Source organism: Eptesicus fuscus, chromosome 9 (assembly GCF_027574615.1).
Source record: "Eptesicus fuscus isolate TK198812 chromosome 9, DD_ASM_mEF_20220401, whole genome shotgun sequence".
In the NCBI taxonomy this organism is placed as follows: Eukaryota; Metazoa; Chordata; class Mammalia; order Chiroptera; family Vespertilionidae; genus Eptesicus; species Eptesicus fuscus.
The window spans coordinates 79664324-79681570 of NC_072481.1; the positions used below are offsets into that span (position 1 = coordinate 79664324).

The window sequence follows — 17247 nt, forward strand, 5'->3', positions numbered from 1 at the left end:
TGGGGTGACTGGGAGTTGATACCCATACCCACCCCCAGCCAAGTACACAACCCTCAGAGCCAAAGCCCAGCACTCCCCTCAACAGGCACCTTCCACCCCCAGCCCTGCCCTCTGCCTGGGAAGCTGCTGAGCACCAGAGGGGCTCCGACCTCCTCCTCCTCCAGCCTCTTACACAGCACGCCCAGCCATCCGCCCTCCAAGTCCGTTCTCATTCACTAGTCACCTCTCCCCACCTGCCTGGTGTGAGGCGAGATTTATTTAGTACAAGGGCTGGATTATTTTAAGAGCCAGAAAGGACACCGAGTTCGGTCCTTTATATTCCCAGGCACTCCGTGTTTCTAATTCCCCTTCATGTAATGTGCCCAGTTACCTTAGTCAGACATGCATTCCTGACACCCGCCCTCCCCGCCCAGGACAGTCTGTTACCCTGGGCTGCCCGGTGGGGTTATGTTTAAACACCAGCAACCCAGCACCCGGTTTCCCGGATGCAAAGCCACTGTGCTTCCTCACGTACACAAAGGGCACAACGCGACCAGGCTCCCCGCTGTTCTATGCGCAGCGTGGCTGTGCGGGGTCCAAGAAGGCGAAGGGCGCAGGGTGGTCTGGAGCAGCAGCCAGACCCACCGGGAGAGGCCCGGAGGCAAGTGCACGGGGCAGGCGGGGCTGGCGCTCAGGGCGCGAGATGTGACGGAGCCCAAACTCAGTGCAGGTCTGGGAGAAACAGCAGGTCTCAGAGGGCAGCCTCTGGTGCCCGAAGCTGGGACCCGCCCGCAGCGCGGCCAAGAGCGTTGGGAAGAGCCCAGAACACAGGCCGCCAGACCGCCTCGCTTTGCGGTCGGCAGGAAGGTGGGTGCGCCGCTGGAGTTCCTCTTTCACAGGTACAACCCATATCCCCTTCACGTGTCCTGCCAATCATTTTTAAAGTGCTTTACCTCTTTATCTAAATCAGTACAACACAACAGGGCTTCAAACCTACAACCTCAACAGATGACGTAAGCTCATGCTTCTGTTAAAATAGGTCCCTAACAGCCCTGGCTGGTGTTGCTCGGTGGTTAGAGCACGGGCCTGCATATGGGAGGGTCGCAGGTTCCATTCTGGGTCAAGGGCATGTACTGGGTTTCGTGCTTGGGGAGCATGCCGGAGGCGACCAGTCAATGTGTCTCTTTCACATTTGATGTTTCTTTTTCTCTCCATCCACTCTCTCTGAAAAAGTAGTGGAAAAAATATCCTCTGGTGGGGATTAACAACAACAACACATAGGTCCCTAACAATATTGGACTTTAAACACACACACACACACACACACACACACACACACACACACACCTTATGCCTTTTGCTCACTTGCTTGTGAGAAGTAGCCTGTGACTGCTGGGGTGTCTCGTGTGGGGCCCTGAAATTCCACATCACTGTGGTCAGTGATGCGGCCTCAGAAGACCTGAGCTACCGGGACCCTGAGCAAGTGAGCTCTGCTCCCAGGATGGACCGGATGTGCAGCGAACAGGACGTGTGACGTGCTGTGGAGAGAAGTCTCCCTCACAGCAGCCTCTGCTCGCTCTGTCTGGGCGCCCACCGTGAAATAAACACCGCAGAGCGACACGCTGATGACACGTCACCCAGTGCACCCCAACGTCACATCGTGCCTCAGGGCACGCGGTCGCTCCCTGCCACCATTTACAGGTGGTTCCCAAACTTGTTCAAAGCATGAGTTCATGTTCTCAGGAGGCAGAGCAGTCGGGACAACCCCCTGCGATCTAAGGAAGACGTTGGTTTTCATACAGAAACATTCATCGCTGCTGGAAGCTGGTTTTAGAGGGAGCATGCAGGGCGTGCTCCAGCAGCACATACACTAAAAGGGTGTGCAGATACTCAGAGGGTTGCCTGTTTTGTGTTTCGAGAGTGTTAACATTATACTTTAGTAGGAAAGGCATCACAACACACGAGTAGTGTTTAATCTGTGAACTGTCATCTTACCTCTTCTTAAAAAAAAAAAAAAAAAAAGCCTTGCTCGTCCCTAAAATAAGGGGTAGTAAAAGCAAGCATGGGGTAGGCGGAAATTTGAATCAAACACCGACTATAAGCCAGGAACTGTTCCAAACTTGCCTTGTCTATTCAATCACCACAAGAACCTGAAGTTGATATTTTGTAGGGGGAGGAGGGGAGGATAAGGGAGGCTCAGAAAGGTTGAGTGACTTGCCCAAGGTCACACAGCTATAATAATAGAAGAACAAGATAGAACCGTGGTTAGGAGAAAACGCTAAAAAATGTCTAGAAGCATACCTATCAAAACATCAGCGGCGTTTATCCTAAGATGATGGCAGTCCTAGTCATATTTATTTCCTTTACTTTTATTTGCATTTTCTAACTATTTCTAAGCTAAACCTACTTTTGTGGGAGAATTTTTCAAACCTAAAAAAATTATTTGAAAGAATTTGTGTAGCTATTTCTAAATAAAGGTCTAGCTGTTCCTAAAGTACTATATTAAAATCAATAAAATTACAGGAAATTTGCTGATCAACCTTTACTTCTTGGCCAAGGGTCAATGAGGGGATGAGGGCACTGCCTGGGAGTAGGGAAGGAGAAGGCTGGGGCTGCTTTGAATGAACCGACGCTCTGTCATTAACGGACCCTCACAACCTCCGTGATACGCATGTTGACTCGAGTAAAGAAGAGACAATACTAATCCCATCAGCCTCGTCACAGGACTGCTTTAGGTCCTGAGAAGCGCTACAAAGTCCGAGCCATTTGGGTTGTTGGTGCAAATCCCTCCCCTTCCAATGGTCTGGTGGGTGCTGATTCTTGACTCTGTGCTTGAGGACTCTGAGGGGAAAGGACTTGGTATCTATAACAATAAAAGCATAATATGCTAATTAGACCAGACAGTCGAACGACCTTCCAGACGTCCTTCCAGACGTCCTTCTGGACGACCTTCCAGATGAAGCCAGGGCTGCGAGGGCCGAGGCAAGCTGCCACGGCTGCGAGGGCCGAGCCCCTTGCATGAATTTTGTGCATCGGGCCTCTAGCAGAACAGATGAAGCTGAAGTTTCCCGAAGCAATGTGGTGGGAACATGAGCAGGCCTGGGATCCTGCGGAACCTGCATTCTGTGTGACTTCAGCAAGCCCTTCACCCTCGTGGAGTCCCCTCATTTTTAATGAGGGAGGTCAGGGGAGAAAGTGGAACACCGGAGACGAACAGACTTTGGTCTGAGTGCTGACTCTGCCGCCTACCAGCAGTGTGATGCTGAACAAGTTACTTAAGGACTCAAAGCCTCAGTCTCCTCACTGGGGAAGATTATTAATTGTATGTGTCACCTTGACTGCTTAAACACTAACCTGCGCGTGTCTGTGGGGTGTTTGTGGATAAGAGTCACATTTGAATAAGCAGACTGAGTAAAGCAGATTGCCCTCTCTAATGTGGGTGGGCCCCATCTAATCAGTTGAAGGCTTAAATGGAACAAAAAAGTTGACCCTTTCCAATGAAGCATCGTAACCTCCACCTTGAATAAAAAAACTGCTGTTTGAAATTCTCTATTATTGTTAGATAATCCCTTGTCCTGTAAACTCTGTCACTTTAAGACAGTCTCTTATTCTATAAAATGACTTTGTTTTTAGTTCAAATAATAGAAAAAGATAAACTTAACTGTCTGACCTTGCAAGCTAGTCATCCAGTGTAATAGACTAATATAGACTAATACTGATAATAATTCCCATATCCTTATGCCAAGTACTAACTCATTATGTATTCAAGGTTACAACTGTCTGTAACAATAATTCACACAAAGCCCTTTGTAATATCTGCAAACAAAGAGGTTTGAAAAGTATAAATACAGGAAACTTCCTGTATGTGTGGCTCAGAGATTTGGAAAAGACACCTCCCTCTGGGCCTCGCGCAATAAACAACTCCTAATTAATTGGCTCATTAAGGCGTCTTGTATCTCATTCGCTGATTTACGATACAACGCCAAGAGAACTTTTCCTAATTGCCTGTCTATGAATTGGGAAATGAGCTTTTTCCTCCTTCTGGTTCCAACTGAAATGTTGGCTCTTCCTGGTTCTCAGGCTGCAGACCCAGACTGAACGCCACCATCAGCTTTCTCCGGCTCGCTGAGTCATCCTGCAGATCTCGGCACTTCTCAACCTCCATAAGCACATGAACCAGTTCCTCCCAATAAATCGCTCTCTCTTTCTCGACACACACACACGCACACACACTCATACACACACACACACACCCCCATACACACACACACACACACACACACACACACACACACACACACACACTACTGGATGTTTCTCTAGAAAACCCTGACTAATACACCTATCAAAAGATAACAGCTACCCGCAGGTTGTTCCAAGGATTAAAGATTATATGTATGCTATGCCTGGCATATAGTAGCTGCTCAGTAAATGATAGCCATTACTTCCTCCAAAGTTGTTTCCACCTTTAAAATCCTCTCCTTTGTGTGATGTCTTTAGCAGATGACAAGACCAAATTAACTGGTCACACCTTTATCCTCACCTACATAGGCGGGGGGAAGGGGGGGGCGTGTTCCTGAATTTTTTAGCTCTCTGCCTCTCAGAGTCCATGTGGGCCACAATAAATAGAAACCTGATTCAAGTCCAGCCGCTTGGGTGTAAGCACCTGCTGAACAGACTATGCTGTGGCTTCCTTCTGAATGTCGCTGGCGTGGATGTGCTAACGCAGCAACTAAGGGGGGAAATGAGACAGCTGGAAGGCACCTGGACAAAGTGGCAGGATCCAAAACGTCTGATGGGTTTCCAGCGGGGTTAGGACGGCCGGCAAGTGGGAGAAAACCACTTGGGAAACTCCATTGGTCAAAGGGACGGTGGGTAAAACGGTGGCTCTAAACCAGGGGTCCTCAAACTTTTTAAACAGGGGGCCAGTTCACTGTCCCTCAGACCGTTGGAGGGTCGGACTATAGTTTAAAAAAAAACTATGAACAAATTCCTATGCACACTGCATATATCTTATTTTGAAGTAAAAAAAAACAAAGCGGCAAAAACACCCGCATGTGGCCCGCGGGCCGTAGTTTGAGGACGCCTGCTCTAAACCCTAAGACACTCAGCTGGTCAGAAGGAATGAGCTGAAGTCAAGAGTACAGACCCCACATAAGTCCGTGAACTTCATTTGCTCAAACCGAACTTCTAACCCCGTCTAGGAAATCCCTCACGTTAATGGAAAGTGAAGAACCTCGGAGCACCAGGCCACACTGCCCTAGCTGACAAGTCCGCTTGTTCCCTGGCGCTAGCAGATGAGACCTGGCGCTAGCAGATGAGACCTGCCTCGGAACAATGGGCCGACCGGCCGAAGCCAAGCCGGCGTTTCTCGGTCCTGACAGCACATCAGGACCACCTGGAGGCCTCACCGTCTGCGCTCCTGATTGGGGTCCGGATGGGATCCGAGTTTTCCTAACAAGTTCTCAGTTCACACTGATGCTGCTGTCCTGGGCACCGCACTCGGAGGACTGCTGAAATCAGCTAGAAACTAGGTGTGCTGTGCACGGGGCCCAAACTGACTTCCCGCCAGTCACGGTGGGGCGAGCAGAGCCTCCACCCCTCCCACAAACGGTCCCGTGAACTAAGCAAGTGTGACATTTCTGGAGAGGCTCACGCAGGGGACCGTGACATGTGTTCTCAGTGAGCCTATTAATTTGACCTCCACCCATTTGGAAATGGCAGCCATTCAAGGTATATAATAGAGGATCTGAATTCTGAATAAGATTCTTGATGGTAATAGAGACTTACGGCTGGTGAGATCTGGTGCACTGGGGGCCAACCTCTGAAAGGTCGAATTCACTAGGATGGGCTCTAGGAATGCCAACTGTACAAAGCTTCCCTGGTGGTTCTCATGCAGTCAGCCCAAGACAAGGCTACCGTGAGCATCTGAGAACCACGGGCACGCTGGCGAGGGGGGGGGGGTGCAGTCTGATGACTTCTCGGCCAATCGCCTCACTCAGCAAATGCAGGATGACAGCTTCGTGTCAGCCTCGTACACACTAGTTGTTTAACAGATGGGTGGTAATTTGTTCACTGTGGCAAAAGCTAAAGGGAAGGGCACTGAGAGGAGGCCTTAGGACTCCGTCTGCAACCAAACAACCTTCAGTCATTTACCAGCTTCCAGCACACAGCAGACGCTCAATAAAGACTTGCCGACTGGATGGAGGAGTGGATGAAAGGCCTGAAGAATTAGGGGCACAGGAAAGCAGCTCTAGAGCTGGCGGTAAGGACCTGCCTCCTGGCTTCCGTTGTTACCTGAAGCTCACAGGCGGGGAAGCAACAGCTGCCGCTCAGGCTGTGATAAGGCTCAAGGGAGACAATGTGCACACGTGACTTAATGAGTATTAGCACGCCCTCCACGCAGGTCCAGAAATCAAACCTCAACAGGCTGAAATGCTGAGCAAAATCAACAAGGTATCATTCCCCAGGGATATGTAATTCAAAGCATTTGGACTTAAAAAAAAAAAGGAACCTAGCATTTCATGTGGGAGCACAGCTTAGTTAACTGTACAACTGAAAAGATCTGAAGATTTAATTTCCTATACGAATATGAGTCCATTGCTATAGAACCACTAAAAAGATGTCACTACTTCAGAATTTGTAAAAAAAACAAACAAAAAATTCACATAGGCCTCATCCACATAAGTGGAAGCCATGGTTCTATCTAGGTTGGTCCAATGGATGTGGACATGTGATGTGCTGTCTGAGCATCTCATGTAGAAGGGGAGAGACAGTGCTCTCCAGCTCTGCACTGTGCTCACGTCGATAAGGTAGAGTAGAATTACGGATAAACCGAGGGTTTCATCTCGACATCCATTCAATCCCCTGAGCACTCTGGGAGTGTTCTTCCAGGAGCTTCATGGAAGTGTCAGGTCATCGTCTCTGCCTCTCCTCACCTCCTCCCCGTACACATCTCCACCCGAAAAAAATCTAACTGCTGCCCCCAACACGCCACTGCACCTGCTCTCACCCCGGCACCTGCTGACCCGCTGGCACACCCGCACCGCCGAGATGGGACCAGCTAAGGTGAGGTCGCCCTGAAGGAGGACAGGACGGGCCTCTAATCCGAGGACTGATGTTCTTATAAGAAGGAGAAATTTGGACACAAAGACAGACATACACCCAGGGAGGGCACCATGTGAAAACTGCAATTATGGTGCCACAAGCCAAGGAACTATTAGACGCTCGAGAGGCCTGGAACAGAGCCTTCCTAGAGTTGGAGTGTCCATGGCCCTGCCAGCACCTTCATCGCGGACTTGGCCTCCAGGCTGTGAGACAACACACGTCTCTTGTTTCAGACCCCATCTGGGGTGGCCCTCTCACTTCCTCCAAGCGCCCCACCTACCCGCCATCATGCTACCTACCACCCTGAGTTGTTACCGGCTAGAATTCTTACTAAGGTGCCCGCCGTGCTCACTGTGGGAGCTGTGACCACAGGCTGCTCACTCCCAGGTCCACAGGGTGCTGCTGGGTGAATGGCAGCTGGAAGGAAGCAGGGCTGCCTCAGGGCCTGCAATCCCGAGGTGCTCCCCCCTGACCCCCAGCCCCGCTTGGAGACTTACAGAGATGATGTGCCCCTTCAGGCCATGGGCAGAGTCTGCGCATTCGATCACGGCACTCAGCTGGGGGTAGCCCACCCCCGTCTTGGTGCGGGTGGTGCACACGGAACCTGGGTGGAGGAGAGAGATGGTCCATGCATGAGCAGAATGGGACACAAGATGAGCCTCCATCACTGTCACATGGCAGAGGAGAGGCGCGAGGGAGGGATTGCCCAGCAACTCGACAGAGGTGGTTAAAAGCACACTATGTGGCCATGCAGCCCTTCGGGTCCTCATAGCTGTCACCTGCTCACATCTAAAACATAACCCACCCCATAGCCTGCCACCGTCACTCTCCCCTATGACATCAGCTTCCCTCACTGGCCAAGCACTGACTCTCCACACTTAAACTCCCATCCCTTCCCACTGTCCTTCCCTTTCCCACACAGCCACACTACATTTCAAGGGACCTCCTAGATTCCTCCCACAGCCTCCAGCCTCTTTACCTCCAATGTTTGTCAAATTACGAACTTCTCCAGGCCTCAGTGCCTCGCCTGTGACATGGAAATTAAAACACTGGCCTCACAGGGTAGAAATTAAATGGCATAGGGAATGACATCTTTGGCCCACGACCTGGCACTCTCTACTCCTGCCCCCTCACTCTCACCCTCACTCTCACCCAAGTCTGTCCTCAACATGCCCAGCCTGCTGTTCTCCATGGTATCACTCTCCACCTCCAACTCCAAATCCGCATCCAGCCTGGGCTCTGAGGTCAGCCTCCGCTCAGGACCCACACAAGCCACCTAAATGCCTTCATCCTCTTGACCTCTGTCTTTCCCACGGCCAAGGCCAGTCCTGGTCCACCATCCCTGTTATCCCAGTTAGGTCCAAGCCAAGTCACGCCAGAGGCTCCCGCAAATGCCTGCTCGCTCCACGCCCACCCTCCCTCCCAGCAAGTGTGCACCCTGCTCCGAGACCACACAATCAAACCCCGGACGTCTCCCCTCCCGCTGCCCACACTCCAGCCTCTCTGACCTTCCAGTTCCTCCTGTACAGCCAGTTTCTTCCCCCCTAGGGATTCTCTGTACATGATGTTCTCTGTCCAAACACTCCCCTCTGCACGCCCCCTCTGCCCCCTCCTTGCCTTGCCAACCCTTTCTCATCTTCCAGGCTTCATCTTAAATGTCACTGCCTCAGGGAAGTTGTTCTCACTGCATTCATTAAAAAAAGAGGCACTTAAATCATTATTTGTGTCAGAACCAAGGACCAGCTTTCTCTGCTGGGCGGTGTACCGGCTGCATGGATGCTCACTCCTGTAGAGCACGGAGAATGGAGCCCCGACCTATGGCGCTATAAATAGGCACGGAAGAATCTGAGAGCTCAAGAATGGATCAGTCACCACATCCCCGTCGCCATGGCTTCACGTCACGCTCAGCCAGTTCCTGCTGGAGGCCCCGTGGTGTCGACAAAAAAGTGCCCTGAACCCCTCCACTGCCCGCCAGCGCTGGGGGTGAGGTGCTCAGAGCCCCGCCTCCTCTCCCGCTCCCCATCCCACCAGCAGCTTCACAGCTCCCCACAGATGTCTCCCAGGCGTCCTTAGGAACAGGGTCACACAGAGAACCATGCCCATACTCCCAGGACTGGCTTCCCCAAGAAAACAGGATGGGGGACCCCCTTCTCCTGCATCTCTCCCGCTGCAGGCCGAGACCCATCTCTTTACGCCCATCCCTTACGAGTGCACTCACAGTCCTGGAGCCGACCAGTGTCTCTCCCCGCCCTCCGCCCGTGCGTGCACTGTGTGAGGCAGAGGTACGGCTTCTAATCTCTGGCTCTGGGCCGGAACTGGCTTTCACCCTCTCCCCCCTCAACTGCTATCTCCTCAAGGGAAGCAGGGGCCTCGGCGCAGAGGCCTGGAGCTCCGCACAGGGGAGTGGTCTTTTACTAACTATTAAAATCTTTAATGTGAAATTATTTAAATTTAGTTAAGGTTAGAGTTGTACTTTTTGATGGTAGACATTTCCAAGTAGCTCCTAGGAGGCCTCAAACAGCCTTCTACCCAGAGCAGTAAAAACCTCCTAAATGTTAACATGTTTTTGAAATATCTGCTTTGCTCTCTTCATTTCTAGTTTCCCAGTCTACTCTGAGGATGGCACCTGCCCAGATTCTGTGAGTCCAGCCCCGCGGTCCGCTCTGGATCCATGGCCCAGAAAACTCCTCTCCGGAGGCAGGCAGGCTCCTCTCAGGACTAGGGTGGGCGTGAACCTGATGAGCCCCCAGGTTAAAGCGAGGAACTGGGCCCATATTTCTCCCAGTCCTAGCAGCAGGGGTGCCCAGTTTTAATGCTTTCTCCCAGCTCCTGGGAGTTACTCATTAATGGACCTTGTTTAATGCTGTCATTTACATATACATTACTCAGTGTTTTTACTCGGAAGAATCTGTGAAATGTCAATATAATCTCCAATTAAATTAAAGAAGCAGCTCCAATACATCAGGCTCCAAGGGAGCCTCGGATCCTGCTCAGTCACGTCTGTTCCAGACAGACAGCCTGGGGTCACACGGTGCCAGTGGGAGGACAGTAAGTCTTCAGGGAAACACACAGAGGACGCGCATGAGGACACCGCGCACAGCTGAGTGCTCGAGATCACATCAAGAACAGCTCCTCGCCAGCCAAGAATGCTATGCACCCCCACGTGCCTACGGCACCCACCCGCACAGCGGCAGCCACAAGGCACTCAACACGTGTTTCTGATTAAACAGGTCACTGGTGCGCTCCCCCGCCTTTGGAACAGGAGTCCTCCAGGTCTGCGTCCAGCCTGCTCTGTTCTATTACAAGCCTGGTCCACTGCAGCCCGTCCTAAGCGGGAGCTCCTTGTAAGCAAGAGCTGGGCCTTATCCTTCCTTTGACTTTCAACAATGACAGACACTCAGTAAGAACAGAGTTGTCTTTCCTGTTGCTCAGAGCAGCAGTCGCCAACGGTGGCCCGCAGACCACTGGTGGGCCGTGAGGTCCGGAAGGTTGGCGAGCGCTGGCTCGGAGTGTGTTACAAATTGGCTTAGGGCAGTGGTCGGCAAACTCTTTAGTCAACAGAGCCAAATGTCAACAGTACGATTGAAATTTCTTTTGAGAGCCAAATTTTTTAAACTTAAACTTCTTCTAACGCCACTTCTTCAAAATAGACTCGCCCAGGCCGTGGTATGTTGTGGAAGAGCCACACTCAAGGGGCCAAAGAGCCGCATGTGGCTTGCAAGCCAGTTTGCCGACCACGGGCTTAGGTGCTTGGCAATATCAAAAGCCCAATCTTGACAATCTCCCGTGCTAACGGCTCAGGGGCCTGGGTGGGCCTATCGGGCTCTTCCCTCAAGGCTCTCCTTTTCCCTCAAGGCCAAGTGTGCACATCACAGCCCAAAGATGCCTTCTCCCAGCAGCACCTGCCCACACCCTTCTCCTGTTAGCTTATGATCGGCTTCCTTTTCTGGTAACGTTTTGTGGGGTAGGCAATATTTTTTAAAACTGTTTTTATTTATTTTTAGAGAGAGAGGAGGAGAGTGGGATAGAGAGATGGAAACATCGATGAGAGAGAAACATTGATTGGCTGCCTCCTGCATGCCCCCTGCTGGGTGGGGATCGAGCCCACAATCAGGAATCGAACCCATGAAGTCTTGGTTCATGGGTCGATGCTCAACCACTGAGCAACACTGGCCAGGCTGGGTAGGGCGATATTTTTTTTAAGTCTTTGCTGTTTTTATTCCCAACTGAAAATGTGTATCTTCTTTCCTTGGTTCCCATTTTAGTGTCCGGTTAATAATGAATGTGAAGGAAGAATTTAAAAACATGGAAGTTCAGTTCAGGTATGGCCAAAGGGGAGAGCGAACGCCACCTGGCCCCGAGAGAAAATGCAGCCACCAGTATAAGAACAGAAAGGCTCCGCCTGGTCCCCCCAACCAAGACACCAACGCGCAGTCCTAGGAGAGAAGGCCAAGAAGAACTGGACAAATCTGATATGGATATGTACCAAGTGAGAAGCCAAAGTGATAACTGCCTGGGTGACACACGGGTCAAGTTCAATATGGCCTCACAGCTGCATGCTGTTTGCAGTGTTTGGAGTCCCTCAAACACTCACAGAAACCTGAGTTATTCATGTCCGTGAACTGTCCCAGGGATTCTTCACCCCTCATCTTCCTCTTCACAGTAGAGATGGTCATGGATGAAATCTGCATTTTTCTCTTCCACAGTGACACTCTAAAACCTGGACCTCACATCCTAACCATACCCCCGCTCCTTGACATCAGATGGTAACTCAATGACATTTCTAATGAGGAGCTTCTGTGGAAGCTCAATGAGATCCAAAAGAAATGTACTTTAAACTTGTGGGTGGGTGACTCGTGGGCTCCCTTCTGGCCATCTCCAGCCCCTGTAAGCCCCAGACCCCATTCCTCCCCCACACACCCCTCTGCTGTTCTCCCGGCAAGTCTTACCTGGTCCAACTCCCACTTTGATTATATCTGCTCCGGAAAGAATCAGCTCTTCCACCATCTCCCCTGTCACCACGTTCCCTGCCTGAGACAGAAAGAACACAGCTCACGACCATGAACTACTCCTGGTGGTACAAAGATGAATGAGTGAGGACTCACACCTGGACACAATCACGAGCATGTCCCAAGCCACCAGGCAGCCAGGGAGAAAAGAAGAAAGAAAGAGAGAGAGAGAGAGAGAGAGAGAGAGAGAGAGAGAGAGAGAAGAAGAAGAAGAAGAAGAAGAAGAAGAAGAAGAAGAAGAAGAAGAAGAAGAAGAAGAAGGAGGAGGAGGAGGAGGAGGAGGAGGAGGAGGAGGAGGAGGAGGAGGAGGAGGAGGAGGAGGAGAGGGAGGGAGGGAGGGAGGGAGGGAGGGAGGGAGGGAGGGAGGGAGGGAGGGAGGAAGGAAGGAAGGAAGGAAGGAAGGAAGGAAGGAAGGAAGGAAGGAAGGAAGGAAGGAAGGAGAAGAAAGAAAGAAAGAAAGGAAGGAAGGAAGGAAGGAAGGAAGGAAGGAAGGAAGGAAGGAAGGAAGGAAGGAAGGAAGGAAGGAAAGAAAGAAAGAAAGAAAGAAAGAAAGAAAGAAAGAAAGAAAGAAAGAAAGAAAGAGAGAGAGAGAGAGAGAGAGAGAGAGAAAGGAAGGGAGGGAGGAAAGAAAGGGGCTGCGGGGGTGAGGAGAGAAAACATTGGATCCTATAGGAGCACAGAATTTGACACCCGGACACTACATAAAGTATAAAACTCTATGATTTTACAACTCTAAGCCCTTAGACTATCTAGGTCAGGACTTGGTAAACATTTCAGCAATGGGCAAAATAAAATCCTACAAAGAACAAATACATAAAATAAGCTCTGCAACACTCAGCTGATTCAAATCTTGATTGTTGGGCATAAAATGCATCACAGATTGTAAAACCCCTGAAGAACCTTTGTGGAGCCCCAGGGGCCAGGATCAGGAAACCCCTGGTCATCGCACAGCTGGGAAGACACCTGTGTGCCCGCCCTCGGGTCAGAGGTTCCCACCCAGATAGGAAAGGGCAGAGGAGCCCTCGTGGACCAACAGCGCTGGAACCTGCTCCGTTTTCCGAACACGAAGCTGTGACCCTAATAAAAGACATGTAAGCCAGGAATGGCAGCATCTGAAAACCAGAGGATGCCTCTGGATTGGAAATAGCACCAGTTCTCTCACTGCAGGAGCCTGGGAGCCCTTTCTGACAACTTCCTGTCCTGTGGATTCTTCAGCTGGTGCACAGACGTGGTGCGATGCCTGACTGAATTTTCACAACGGTGCGAAGTCTTATTTTGGGAAATGCATCCTTACTCATTACACTCATTTTTTTTTTTAATTGAAGTCCGACTGACTTGCATTGAATTGATTCCCAGGGGGAATTTTTCTTTTTTGACCAACACGAAGTGACTCTTAACTTTGAATGAAATTGTCTTGGAAAAGGGCGATAAGAAGGGCTCAAAGCTGCTTTAATCCAAGCAGCGTCTGACAATCAAAAATGATAGATGGTCCAGAAAGAGGGCTCCAACATATGAGAATTATGTTACAGGTCAGCGAGGAAATGAATCCTATTTCAAGAGACTGAGCTGGGAAAGGCATCTTTTGGGAACAAATATAGATTATCACTCATACTTTTCACCAAAACAAGCTTCAGGTGGATTACAGAGTCTAACTAAAAGTTTTATCTCCCCACTCTCCAAACTTAGAAGAAAACCATGAATACTTGTAATAGGCATAAAAGTGAAAAAAACAACAACACAAACACAGATCTACCCTGGCTAGTGTTGCTAAGTAGTTAGAGTGTCAGCCTGCACACCAAAGGGATGAGGGTTCGATTCCCAGTCAAGGGCATGTACCTGGGTTACAGATTCAATTCCCGCCCCTGGTTGGGGCATGTACGGGAGGCAACCAATTGATGTGTCTCTCATATAAATGTTTCTCTCTCTCTCTCTCTCTCTCCCTCTCTCTCTCTCTCTCTCTCTCTCTCTCTCCCCCGCTCCTTCCCTCTCTCCCTCCCTCCCTCTTTCCCTCCTTACCTCCCTTCCTTCCATTCTCTAAAAGTCAATGGAAAAATATCCTCAGGTCAGGATTAACAAAAACAAAACAAAATAACACACATAAACATAGATCTGTCTATCTGAAAATAAAAAGCTTGTGCACATATAAACACACAAACTCACACATACAATCAACAAAACTAAGAGGCATACAAGCTGGTGGAGAAAAGGCCTGTAATTGTGACCAAGGGTTCCTGCCACAGGAGCTCTTCCAAACGTACAAGAAAAACGCTAACGCCTCTTTGACTAGCTGCCAAAGGATGTGACCAAAGGAACGAAAGAAATAAAATGGGCCAACAGACACAGTGCAAGAATGGACCCTCACTAATAACTGATTTTACATTATGAGACCAGTGAGGTACCACTTTTCACTTCACAAACTACCGATGATTCTAAACACAAAATGCTCAAGAGAAAACAGACACTCTTTCTCTGCTGGAGGAATGTCTATTTTAGTACAAGTTGTCTTAGAAAACAATTTCTGACGCACACGGAAGAAATGCAAAAAATTCGTACATCCTTTCATCCAATAATACTACTTCTAGGGTTCCCTCCCAAGGAAATAATCACAGATGAGGTCACAGGATTTGACTACAAGGATGTTATTTACAACAGTGCAACACTGTGTGTGTACTCCGCCGAAGGTTCAGCAATCCAGGGCCTATCCAAGGGATGCTTTTAAGCTTCATTTAATGGCATGGGAAAACGCCCAAATGCTTTCAGTACAATATGGGGAAGACAAAAGGAAACAGTAAGATCTCCACTTTGTTTTTAAAAAAAGACAACACAAGTATATGTGTATATGAAAACACACACCCACATGCTAACAAATTATGTCTACATGGAGGGATTATCTGACTTTTAATCTTTTTCCTTAAAATGTTCTAGATTTAGCCGAAACCGGTTTGGCTCAGTGGATAGAGCATCGGTCTGCGGGCTGAAAGGTCCCAGGTTCGATTCCGGTCAAGGGCATGTACATTGGTTGAGGGCACATCCCCGGTGGGGGGTGTGCAGGAGGCAGCTGGTCGATGTATCTCTCTCATCAATGTTTCTAGCTCTCTATCCCTCTCCCTTCCTCTCTGTGAAAAATCAATAAAATATATTTTTAAAAAAATAAAATGTTCTAGATTTACAGTATAAATTGTATTAATTTTATTAAACGTGACTTTTTTTCTTTTGGTTTGTTTGTTTGTTTAAGCACAAGGACCTGCATGAATTCTGTGCCCAAGAAAGAACTTAATAGAAATCTGAGAACAAGACTCTCATTCTTCCTCGCTGGTTGACCTGCTGAAAAATAAAGCTTTAAAAATAAGATAAAAATAATTTTTTAAAAATAAATTAAGAAATCAAAAACTGGGGAACCAAGATGGCGGCATAGTTAAACAACTAATCTGCTGCCTCACACAACAATTTCAAAAATACAACTAAAAGACAAAAACGTCTACCACCCATAACCACGGGAAAGCTGGCTGAGTGGAAGATTTACAACTAAGAAGAGAAAGGAGCACAAACGCTGAAAAGCTGAGGTACGGAGGCACGCGAATCGGGCTGGCGGGCGGCTGGGTGCGCGGCTTTTCTTCAACCCGCAGGGAGACAAGCTCCCGATCGCTCTGAAATCCAGTTTCGGGGGACACTCGGGGGACCCAGACACCTACGGGGAGAAGCTGGACTCTCGGCCATCGGGTCGGAAAGTGAGAGTGACTTTTTTGCAGAGGTGCGCCCAGCAATCATTGTTTACTGCGCTGGAGCGCGGGGCGCAGGGACTTGGAAACGGGAAAGGCAGAGACAGCTGACGGCAGCCATAGCCGTTGGCCACGCCCCAGCCTAGTGACGCCCTGAGACCCCGCCCCACGCATTCTACAAACCCGCCCAGGCTCCACACAGCGGCTTTTGCATATAAATGGCCTGTTCTGTGGCAGCTTAACCAACTGCAGCTCCAGTCAGACTGCTCCAAAACCGCCCAAGCAAAGGAGGAGAAAACTAGCCCTTGCTGTAGCTCCTGCTGGGGGACACACAGTACACAAGGGTACACCAAGAGTGTCCACCTCAAGTAACTGGGAGGCTGACCCGTTGAACCAATAGGACACCTAGTACACAAAACTACCCTACCAACTTAGGGAAGCAGAGAATATGAGAAGGCAAGGAAACAGATCACAAACCAAAGAAATGGAGGAGAACAAGCGACTGGACATAGAGTTCAAAGCCACGGTTATAAGGTTTTTCAAGAATTTCATGGAAAAGGCCGATAAATTCAATGAGGACCAACTAGAAATTAAACATACACTGACTGAGATAAAAAATATTATACAGAGATCCAAAAGCAGACTAGAGGATTGCAAGAATCAACTCAAAGATTTGGAATACAAAGAGGCCAAGGACACTCCTCCAGAGAAGCATGAAGAGAAGAGAATTCAGAAAGTTGAAGATAGTGTAAGAAGCCTCTGGGACAACTTCAAGCGAACCAACATCAGAATTATGGGGGTACCAGAAGAAGAGAGAGAGCAAGATGCTGAAAACCTATTTGAAGAAATAATGAACGAAAACTTCCCCCACCTGATGAAAGAAATAGACTTACAAGTCCAGGAAGCGCACAGAACCCCAAACAAAAGGAATCCAAAGAGGACCACACCAAGACACATCATAATTAAAATGCCAAGAGCAAAAGACAAAGAGAGAATCTTACAAGCAGCAAGAGAAAAACAGTTAGTTACCTACAGGGGAGCTCCCATACGATTATCAGCTAATTTCTCAACAGAAACCATGCAGGCCAGACGGGAGTGGCAAGAAATATTCAAAGTGATGAACAGCAGGAACCTACAACCAAGACTACTCTACCCAGCAAAGTTATCATTCAGAATTGAAGGGCAGATAAAGAGCTTCACAGATAAGAAAAAGCTAAAGGAGTTCATCACCACCAAACCAGCATTATATGAAATGCTGAAAGGTATTCTTTAAAAAGAGGAAAAAGAAGAAGAAAGATAAAAATTATGAACAACAAATACATATCTATCAACAAGTGAATCTAAAAGTCAAGTGAATTAAAAATCTGAGGAACAGAATAAACTGGTGAACTTAATAGAATCAGAGGCATAGAATGGGAGTGGATTGATAATTC

General features: G+C 49.0%; 1 protein-coding gene across 1 annotated transcript in view; it reads right to left on the bottom strand.

Annotated features, from left to right (window-relative positions):
• GMPR (guanosine monophosphate reductase) overlaps positions 1 to 17247 on the bottom strand; it is a 47238-nt gene that overhangs the window by 6973 nt on the left and 23018 nt on the right. Inside the window, exons 5-6 of the mRNA XM_054721447.1 lie at positions 12036 to 12117; positions 7584 to 7690 (exon numbers count right to left, since the gene is read on the bottom strand). Of these exons, the coding sequence (XP_054577422.1) occupies positions 7584 to 7690; positions 12036 to 12117 (189 nt within the window). The remainder of the gene's footprint in view (positions 1 to 7583; positions 7691 to 12035; positions 12118 to 17247) is intronic.